This window comes from Coffea eugenioides, chromosome 11 (assembly GCF_003713205.1).
Source record: "Coffea eugenioides isolate CCC68of chromosome 11, Ceug_1.0, whole genome shotgun sequence".
NCBI classification, from domain to species: Eukaryota; Viridiplantae; Streptophyta; class Magnoliopsida; order Gentianales; family Rubiaceae; genus Coffea; species Coffea eugenioides.
The window spans coordinates 30,304,594-30,316,243 of record NC_040045.1 but is presented as its reverse complement, the minus strand read 5'-3'; the positions used below and the strand labels follow the sequence as shown (position 1 = coordinate 30,316,243).

At 35.3% G+C, this 11,650-nt stretch overlaps 1 protein-coding gene across 1 annotated transcript; it reads left to right on the top strand.

Moving 5' to 3' along the window:
- The first annotated feature begins 9,264 nt into the window (after nucleotides 1-9,264).
- LOC113752233 (disease resistance protein RPM1-like) lies at nucleotides 9,265-10,596 on the top strand. Its single transcript, XM_027296357.1, has one exon. The coding sequence runs from the start codon at nucleotides 9,265-9,267 to the stop codon at nucleotides 10,594-10,596; it is 1,332 nt and encodes a 443-aa protein (XP_027152158.1).
- Nucleotides 10,597-11,650: the final 1,054 nt, after the last annotated feature.

Here is an 11,650-nt window from a genome sequence, read left to right as displayed (position 1 = left end):
GCTGCATTTTCTGTACTTCTCGCATGCTGCTGTTTGGAAAATGTTTGTTTTGTTTGCAGCTCACGCGCGCGTGAGCTGCTTCCTCTTTTTTTTTTTTTAATTAACAACAATAATAAGGAAACAACAAATCGAAATAAAACAAGAACAACAAAAGTCAAATAAAAGCTAAAAAAGAAATTTTTTGAATTTAATTGATGATTTTTCCTTTTATTTTACTAATCTTCACTTAATTTAGATAAACGAATAATAAACTTTTTCTTAAATTGAGTCTAAAAGAAATAAAACATATTTTTTGTGAACAATTTTCTTCTTCTTTTTTTTTGAATAAATTTTAATGCTAAAATGTCTCAAATAAAAATTAAGAGACTCATGAGCGAAAATGAATAATAATTATCATTTAAAAAATAAAAATAAATAAATAAAGCTAAATTAAAAATTTGGTATCTAAAATGCTAAAATGTCTAAAACAAAATCATGAGATTAATAAGTAAAAATAGCTAACAATTATCAATAAAGATAAAAATAAATTAAAATAAAATGAAATAAATTAAAATTTGGTGTCTACACTATGAGATCTAAATTATTTTAATTGTTTTTTCCATTTATTGATATTTATATGTTTTCTACTTTTAATTGTTATAGCTCTTGTGTATGATTGATTAGTGCGTAATAATTAATTATTCACATAGGCTATTGTGCTAATTAGGGGTAATTGAATCCGTAATTGTTCGATTATCTCCATCCCAGTAGCAACTGGCGTAATTGGGTTTATGTCAGGAAAACATACTATTTAACTTAAACAAACTCTCGTAGCATGTTTGTTAGTTAGGATTGGGCCTTTCTAAATCTTAATGCAAACCAGAAATTAAATCATATGGTCGTACCTAGGGTTGTTTCCGGGTTAGAGAAATAGTTAACGGTCATATCTTAACTATCGAGAAATTAAGGAAGGGTTGGTTGTTTATCGCGTGCATGACAACTATAACCAATCTATTAATAAATGTTGGAATTATCTGTGAATCGATGATCAGTGCATGAACCATTTCTGAAGTGTACCCTTGACTAGAGTTCTCACAATTATTTCTTTTAATTAATTATTTTCTGCATTTACTTTATTTAGTTAGCATTTAATCTTGAAAACCCCCATTTGTCTTGACTCGGAAGGAAATAAATTTTTCTCCAGTCCCTGAGGAGACGACCCTGCTTGCCATTGTCTACTAGTTAGTGAATTTAGTCAGATAATTAATTCAGGTATATCGGATTAAACAAACTCTTCGAAAACATGGTGAATCAAGTAACCCATTGCATACCTAGAGTCCCTGCTCCAGTACTTAGAATTGATTATTGACTGCTTTTGGTGGTAGTTAGGTTTTATTTATTATTATTGCACAGGTTGGGTACTTGTCAATTTTTGGCGCCATTGTCGGGGACTAGTGCCTGATTAATTTGTTTCTTTTTTATTTCATCTTGTTTTCATTTTTTTTTCTCTTAATTTTTTTTATATATAGTTTATGGCTGCTAATATTCCGTATTTTGGTGATAGATTGGATTTTATTTCTAGAAGGGGTTATGAGACTCGTACTTTTTCTAATGATCAATAGGCTGTTGCAAATTGTGGAACTTATTTTGCCTCAGATCATTCAACCGACATATGCCATACATTTCAAGATGGTCTAAGTGCTCAAATCGATATTTTTGGAGATTTTCCACCTCAATATCAAACGTGGTATGACCCTTATTCAAACGAGTATGAACAAGGATGGTGGGATGATTCCAATTTAATTATAAACAAAGGCCAATAGATTTTCAACAGCTAGAGTCTCAAGAACCGTCATCCATGTCAGGTATGTCTCTTGAAGAAATAGTTGAATTAATAGCTACTAACACATATCAACTTCAACAGGAGACACATCAACTTCAATAGGAGACACATTAATTTCAACAGGAGATACATCAATTTCAACAGGAGACACAAAGGTTGATTAAAGAGATGGAAGATGGAAGGCGTGAATTGGCATCTACAATAAGCAAATTGGTTTCTCCATTTTATGAAGAATTACCCTCACAAACCAACATCGATTTTAAAGAAGATGAGAATATAATTATCCTGACAAGTGACATGAAATTGCAAGAGTCTCAAGAAGAAGAATCTAAAGATAAAGTTGAAAAGGAAATTGAAGTACAAGAAATGGAACCCCAATATCAAATGGTTCAAGCGAATGAATCCAATGAACAATCTCCAAATGCGGTAACATCTCCTCCATTTCTTAATCAATACTTTCATAACTCTTATTCTTCAATTCTTGTTAGTGAGATTGACTTTATTATACCAGAAGATTTTGAATTTCATGACAGGAATAAGTTAAGAGTTGCGATGGTAAAATATCTCGAACCAATAAGTGCTCGTGATGGAGGAGTGAGTGAAGAATTAATGTCATTACTTGCTTGTTTGGTGCCATCTACTAGTCCATTGAAAACCGTACCTCGTATGCTCAATGATTACTCTATTTACGAGGGATATCAGGACTACATAAAAGATGAAGCACTGAAACGAGCTACACGATTTTATCCTCCGTGAACAAGCATGGCAACGTCTAGCCAAAGACGTTAAACAAAGGCGCTGCTTGGGAGGCAACCCAAGGCCTTTGTTTTAGTTTTCTTATGTTTTTAGAGTTTTTGTTAAGTGTTAGTTGCATTTAGTGATTTATTGCTTTTGTTGCAGGGAGCTGGCAGTTAGACGTGCCCACGCCAAGTGGTCACGTCTAAGGAAGGAGGTTTTAATTTGGCGGACAGAAGACTACTTAGTAGTTAGATGTGCCCACGCCAAGTGGTCACGCCTAAGGAAGGCAATTTGCATTTGCGGGCAAAAGACTCTCCGTTGCCGTTGCCGAAATGTTAGGAAAAAATGTGCTAATAGTGAAAAATATGGAAGTGTTTGAATGAATTATTAGTCCGCTGATTCATGAATTTTAATGTTGAGATTTTGCTTAATAGTTGAACCATTTGCTTATGGATGCTGGTTGAATATTTTATATTCTTAGATTAGTTTGTTATAAATTAAAATAGTTCTTGATCTTAAAAGCTAACTGGAGAGATATTTCTTGAAAATTGCCACTAATACTTGACATATGTTTTAATTGCATCTTGACAATAGAAAATTTGAGTAATAGCCATTGTTTGAATTTGATTGCTTAATTTGTTATTCTCATGCTTGAGGACAAGCATGGTTTAGGTATGGAGGGAATTGATAGGGTATAATTTGTTATTAATTTTATGGTTAATTTTTCTCTTTGTCCTTGCCAAATATTGTTTTAATTGTCGAAATATACTTATATTTGGTATTTGGACCTAATTACAGGTAATGGAGCAGAAAAGTACTAAAAAGGATGATTTTCTTGAGAAAATCCCGTGCACGTGGGAAGCCTTGAGAATCCTTGCAAATCCGGCTCCAAGATGTGCTAAACCAACGTCTTTCCTTTCGTGACTAGTAGTTTACTAGCATTAGGAAACAAGAAAGAAGGAAACTTCAGTAGTTGCCTTATCTCTTTGTTTTCCTTATTTGGTGGAAAAACCGACAAGATGAGAGACTAGTCATTGTTTAGATTGAGGAGACTTGTTTTGGGGTCTTAGTAGTTTTCTTCTCCTATTAGGTATCTATCATGCGCCGCAAAGGCCATAGAGGGGAACATTTAATTATCCCTTTGGCTTGGTAGTTTGAGGAATAATTCTTATTCCATCGAGTTTTCTTCCTTCGAATTTGGAGCAGAATGCCATCAACTAATATTTCTGAATTTTCGCATGGATTGTTCTCCATTGATGGAGAACGAACTTCTTATTTCTAATCAAGGGGGCAACTAATGATTTGGTTCGGCAATCACTGTGAGATCTAAACCATTTTTAATTGTTTCCTTCATTTATTGGTATTTATATGTTTCCTACTTTTAATTGTTATAGCTCTTGTGTATGATTGATTAGTGCACAATAATTGATTATTCATATAGGCTATTTTGCTAATTAGGGATAATTGAATCCGTAATTGTTCAATTACCTCCATCTCAGTAGCAACTGGCGTAATTGGGTTTATGTCAGGGAAACATACGATCTAACTTAAACAAACCCTCGTAACGTGTTTATTAGTTAGGAGTGGGCCTTTCTAATTATTAATGCAATCTAGAAATTAAATCCTACGGTCGTACCTAGGGTTGCTTCTGGGTTAGAGAAATAGTTAACGGTCGTACCTTAACTATCAAGAAATTAAGGAAATGTTGGTTGTTTATCGCGTGCATGACAACTATATCCAATCTATTAATAAATGTTGGAATTATCTGTGAATCGATGATCAGTGCATGAACCATTTTTGAAGTGTACCCTTGGCTAGAGTTCTCACAATTATTTCTTTTAATTAATTATTTTCTGCATTTACTTTATTTAGTTAGCATTTAATCTTGAAAACCCCCATTTGTCTTGACTCGGAAGGAAATAAATTTTTCTCCAGTCTCTGAGGAGACGACCCTGCTTGCCACTGTCTACTAGTTAGTGAATTTAGTCAGATAATTAATTCAGATATATCGGATTAAACAAACCCTTCGGGAACAGGGTGAATCAAGTAACCCATTGCATACCTAGAGTCCCTGATCTAGTACCTAAAATTGATTATTGACTACTTTTGGTGGTAGTTAGGTTTATTTATTTATTATTATTGCACAGGTTTTGCACCTGTCAATATGCACAAAGATAGACAAAAATTGGATAAAATTCGACAAAGTCAAACAAAAAATTCCAACAAAAATGTCTACACTTACACTTTTTCAATATAATACCACTATACTACTCCCCCCCCCCCGTCCCCCCACCTAAATCTTATATTGTCCCCAATGTAAGTAATAAAGAATAAAATACAAAGCAAAAAGGGACAACGAAACTTCCCTGATCGTCAAAGGGGGGTCTCGAGCAGCTATGACATAGGTGAGATTGGTAGTGTGAAGCCAACATGGTGGATATTTACTGCACCCAAACCAAAATAGGAGATGCACATAGATAGTGAAAATGGAGATGATCATGGGAGGTGGCTAGCAGCGGCAACATGGTGTGGTAGCAATGGTGACGAGCAGAAACGGCGCGAGCAGCGGAGTTTGAGGTCCTAAGGTTGTGGTCCTGCGATTGGAAAAGGAAAGAAAGGAAGAAAAAGGAAAGGGAGAGAAGAAGAAAAGAGAAATAAAGAAGAAAGAAAGAGAAGAGAGAAAGAAAGAAAGAAAAAGAAATGAAATGAAATTTTTTTTTGAACCACTACGTTAGATGTGGGCACGCCTAGCTGCCCTTGAGTCTTCTAACCAACCCATAGAAATTAAGATATTTCCCCACACCTAAATCATGCTTGTCCTCAAGCATGAGAACAGCAAATCAAGCAATCAAATTCAAACAATAGCTATTATTCAAATCTTCTATTGCCAAGATACAATTAAAACATATGTCAAGTATTAGTGGTAATTTTCAAGAAATATCTCTCTAGTTAGCTTTCAAGATCAAGGACTCTTTCAATTTATGACTAACTAATCTAAGGATATAAAATATTCAACCACCATCCATAAGTAAATGGTTCGACTACTAAGCAAAATTTCAACATTAAAATTCATGAATCAACGGATTAACAATTCATCCAAACACTTCCACATTTTTCACTATTAACACATTTTTTTCTAAAATATCCCCACACTTAATTGATTTTTTTTTCAGGGGGACTGCTTAGTTTTTAGCCATTCAAGCGTTTTGATGCGAACTCCGACATTGGCCACATGAAAGAGCCCGGTTACTCAGCCATTATCGTTTAAAAACCACATACTCATAGCTATCATCGTTTTTTGACGCGAAAGTCGACACTTATGGTGAAGACCTCCTGTTACTAAGCAAGAATACTAGCGGAGTATAGCCGAATACTATTCATAAATAAGCACCAAATTTAAATTAAAAATCGCACAAACTCGCTTCATTTCTTAAATATGGAGAACTAAAATTAATAGTTGAACCAATTTGCATAAAAAATGCTGGACAAATATTTACCATACTTAGAGAAGTTAACCAAAAGGCGCAAAAGTTACAAAATCTCAAATATTCACCAAAATAGATACCCTTAAATTTAACCATGTCATACTTAACACCTTAGAGTGTAAAATCTTAGCAATAAAAAATTTTGAGACATCTAACCATCGTTAATCAGGAACAATCACACATATGCACAAAGATAGGCAAAAATTGGATAAAATTCGACAAAGTCAAACAAAAAATTCCAACAAAAATGTCTACACTTACACTTTTTCAATAAAATACCACTATACTATGTCCCCTATAAACTTTTTGAAATCTAATTAAACCCATTTCGGAGAGATATCCATCTATCAATCAAAATTAAAATGGGTACAAATGACAAGTTTGGGAGATGTAATATCTCCATTTACCAATGATCTTCGTCTTTCCATATCTCACTCCCTAAAATCTTCCTCATTATTCCTCATCTTCTTCACCAAAATCCCAAAATAAGGAAAAAGAGGAGGCCTGGGGGTTTTGCAGGAATGGTGTTGGTGAATGGGTAGTGAAGACCATAGGTTAATAAATCCATAGTTAATAAATATAATGAAGATTTCGACTAATGTTTTTATTGAGATATATGTTAGAACAAGGCCTTATTCATTAGAAGAGTTAGACAGAGAGCAAAAGGGGACAAAAGGCAGGACAAAGGAGCAATTTAGCTTCTTAGACAGAGACTGAATGGAACACATAAGGATTGGCTGTCCGAACATCAGTCAGAAATGATCAAAAGATCTTAGTCTTCTTTTTTTTTTTTTTTCCTTTCCTTTTTACGGACAGCACGGTAGCAGCCGGTCTTTTGAAAAAAAAAAAATTGCCATGAGGCTACCGTGCACCTGACACTTTTAAAAATAAATTATTTGCTGCCTTACAGCATAGTAGCAGGAGGCCTTTTCTAAAAAAAAAATTCGCCTGCAGGCTATAATTTTGTACCAAGACAATGGTAGAGTTACATTTGGCGGATAATTTTTTTTTTTTTTTTTACCTATCCTAAGAAATTAGCCACTTCAGTGTGATGATGAGGAAACGTGTGTGTGAAATAATGTCTCTTGTTCAATGTGGCCATGCAACCATTCCTTTGGTTTACATTTGCCACTTGCAATTTTTATTATAAATGACAGGGCGTCAGCCTGTGCAATAATAAAAATAAAACCTAACTACCACTAAAAACAATCAATAATTAATCCTAGGTATTGGAGCAGGGACTCTAGGTGTGCAATGGGTTACTTGATTCACCCTGTTCCCGAAGAGTTTGCTTAATCCCATATACCAGAATTAATTAATTGACGAAATTTACTAAATAGTAAACAGTGGTAAGCAGGGTCGTCTCCTCAGGGACTGGGGATAATTTGTTTCTTCTAGAGTTCAGTGCATGAGGGATTTTTAGAGAATATAAAATAATTGATTAACTAACTAATAAAACAACGAATAGAAATAAATAGAAATTAATCAATAACCAATACGACTCTAACCAAAGGTACAACTTTTCAGACACGGTCCATTCACTTGATCATCGATGCAAAGATAATCCAATTACTCATTACTAGATTGGTTATAGTTGTCACCCACGCGATGAACAACCAGCCTTTTCTTAATTTCTCGATAGTTAAGGTACGACCGTTAACTATTTCCCTAACCAAGAAATAACCCTAGGTACGACCATAGGATTTAATTACCCGATTGCATTAATAATTAGAAAAGCCCAACCCTAACCAACAAACACGCTACGAGGGTTTGTTTAAGTTAGATCATACGTTTCCCTAACATGAAACCAATCACGCTAGTCGCCACTGGTATTAATCAATTGAACAATTACGGATTCAATCAATTAATTTGGCATTAGATCATTAGGTTAATTCGAATATCGGGCCCTTGACATTCAAATAACATAACAGGCATAAGCAATTAAATCAGGAAACGTACAAATACCAATGAATAAAAGAAATAAATAAAATTAATTCGATCTCACAGATATTTGGAACCACGCCTTCAAGGCCTTCGACTAGATAAGAAACTTAGCCACGCCTCATGAGAAAATCTCCAAGTAATTTTACTAAGGTCCAGGCCATCAAAGGAACTAAGAAAGAAAAAAACTAAACTATGCTAAAAGCTATTGATCAGCACCCCTAGCCTCTGTACGATTCTCCTTTTTAAAGCCAAAAGGAAGATGACTAATGCTTTCCTTTATCCCGTGGTCCCCGCACGAATTGAGAGTCCAATTCCATTTCACAAGCCTTTGTACGTTTCCTTTCCAAGAGCCCAAATGACTCATGCTTCTTATCTCCGTGGTCCCAACGAGATTCCCCAATCAAAGTACAAAAAGGTAAGGCCTCTTAATGTTTCCTCTTTTCTCGCTTCTCATTGCTCCTAGGACTCCTAGGATTCTCATTGCTCCTAGGACTCCTAGGATTCAAGACACTCCTCATCAGCAAAAGAAATGCAGTCCGTCTCTTCCTCTTCTTGTGGGCCAGGTCGATGGAGCCTTCTTGAAGTCTCCCACTTATGGAGCAAGTCCCTCTTTTTTTGTAGTTTCTTGCTCTAATCCCTGAAATTAAGTCCAAATAAGTAAATATTACTAATTAAAACAATATTTGACAAGGACAAAGGGGAAATTAATAATAAAATTACTAATAATTAACACCCTATCAATAAAACATGAATATTACTCTAGCTTTTGGAACCTGAAGCAATTATAATAGAACGACTTTGGCCAAGAACACTGACAATTGTAGTTGACACTCAGAATTTTTTAAAAAAAAAACAAACAGCATATGAATTTATAAGGAAATAGAATATGATGCTTCAAGAGTTTGATTGAGCATTTATTTGGGACCGTAGGCATCCAATGACTGAGTCGTCCAATTGAAGATCAATATGCTTGTACAGGGAAATCTACTTGCAAAAATTAATGGGAAACTTTTGACCACGGAGTCTATTTCATTGTCCCTTGCATTATTGGAAGATACAGCATCACAACCATTCCTTTTTCCATTGACCATTTGCCACTGTGAAGTCTTGGCCTGTCGGCTTAGGATAAGAATCCAAGACCTCCAATGGTTGGTTAAAAGAAATCCATGAAATATTTATTTCTCTTGTTATATTAGGAATTGGTTAGTACAAAGATTATTCTTATTTGAAAAGATATGAAGGGGACAGTTTTATGACTCATTACATAATTGATCAATGACCAATAGTGAAAAAATATACAAAGAAAACAAAAAATTGCCCTTTTCATTAATTGATAATCCACAAGAATTTAGTAGCTTAAAGTGTCTTCGGTCTGTGGTAATATTTGTGGTAATATTTGGGTATGAAGATCCTCTCACAGCTACATTTTTATCCAAGTTCTTAAGTGGTGATCCCAAGTTGGTAAAGGTGTTGGATTTGCATGGAGCTAAATTGGACAGTATCCCAAAGCAAGTCTTCAAACTATTTCATCTCAGGTACCTTAATCTCAGTGGAACTGGAGTTAAAATTATTCCAAAATCTATTGGGAAGCTTCAAAACCTTGAATGTATAAATCTGGATGGAACCAATGTAACAGAGTTGCCTGTGGAAATTCTAAAGCTAAGAAAACTCCGTTCTCTTTACTTAGGGGGATGGGGTGATTATTCAAATGAGTATGCAAATTGGGGCTGTAAATGTCCCCTTGGAATTGGAAAGCTTATTTGCTTGGAAAATCTGATTAATATAGAAGCGGATAGTGGTAAAATAGTAAGGGAGATGGGAAAGCTCACGCAGCTGCGGCGATTATCCATCACAGAGCTGAGAAGAGAAGATGGAAAGGAGTTGCTCTCCTCCCTCTTGAGGCTGACCAACCTTCGAGACTTGTCCATCTCCTGTATTAAAGAAGATGAGACCCTTGATCTCCAACATTCCGTCTCTCCAAAACTTGAATTCCTCACGCGTCTGATATTGAAGGGGCGTTTGGAGACAGTACCGCAATGGGTGACATCACTTCAATCCTTGAGAATCTTAGTATTGGACAATAGTAGGTTGGGGGAAGATGAGAATGTAATAGGCTCCCTCGGACATTTGCCCAATCTGGTATCACTTGATCTCTATGGTGCTTATGAAGGGGAGACATTATGTTTCAAGGTTGGGGGATTCCAAAAACTCCAGCGCTTAGGGCTTGGGCAATTGACAAGACTGAAATGGGTGAGAGTGGAAGAGGAATCAATGCCTAGTCTCAGAGATCTGTGCTTAACTGGTTGTAAACTGATGCAGGAGTTGCCTTCGGGCATCCAAAACTTGACCAGACTTCAATTTCTTGGGTTCCTTGATATGTCTGATGAGCTAATGCACAAACTACAGAATTTGGATAAACAAAGTGACGATTATCAGACAATTTCTCATATCCCTCAAGTTTTCACCGGTCACTGGATTAACGGTCGGTGGGAATGCACTCTTGCCGTTCTCAATGCTAACTGGTATCCAGACAACTCTTTGCAGCTTTCAACATTAATTGATATTCAGTTAACTCATCTCTTCTCTAAGTCTCAGGTCGCTTACTAGCTTTTCCTTGTGTTTCATTGAGTTCTCGTTTGCTTTTTCCCTTCTACTGCTTGTCATATTTGTATCAAATCATATCATGAAATATCAATTCCTCAAAAATGTGTATGTGTACATATATAGATTTAGATATTTACCAAAAAAAAAAAAAATAGATTTAGATTTTCTTTTCAAAGTTACTTCCATCAAACATAGAGCAGGTCTTTATTCCAAGTCCTATATAATGCGCTGTTGGAATAGTTTACTTATAATAGTTAGGGAAGAGCCAGAGAAGAGTTTTTAGAGTTTTTTCCGTTGAATTTAATTCAGGTTCTGAATCGTGAGTATTATAATTGGGACTGTTTATTCTAGTATGATGATGATGGATTGTATTACACGCCTCAGTAGTACAGCTGAGCAAAGGAGAAAAAGAGGGAAAGCTACCGTGAAGGACGGGTGTAGGCTTCTGTTTATCTCAGCCGTTGGATTGGATGAAAACTGGGGCCTGCGTCACACCCAGGGGTCCAACTGTAAAGGCTTTAGAGAAACGAGCTGAGTACTTGATTGTTTTGTTGATGATGGATGATGGTGCTCTTTCTAATTTCTATAGCTCGATCGTGGCTTTTTCTTGCCGACACTTAATGGTAGATCTGGTTATTTGATCGGCTTCGGCTGTCAATTTTCTTCATTTTCATTTTAGAAATTTTCCTCTCCAAGATTTGAAACCAAAACTTTTTGCCAGAAAGTCACTACTAGTAGTTAGTTTTGTTCTTGTCCTAAATGTGGGATGGTCTCTCAAGTTTTGATAAGTCAAAAAGAGAGTAGTAAATAAATAATAAATCGAAACACTATATTCATCTCCTACATCAAACTATTTAAGCACAAAAAATTAAACCTCTATTTTTAAGTTCAATATATGATTGGGATTGATACACATACATCTCGCATATCTTATAAATTACTTCTTTGTTTTTGGGTCAATCCACATTTTTGTTTCTTCTGTCTTTTGCAAGTGTGGTCCAAGTAGGGCGAGTCAAGTAGTACTAATTTTTGTACTATATTAGCCAATAATGAAAAT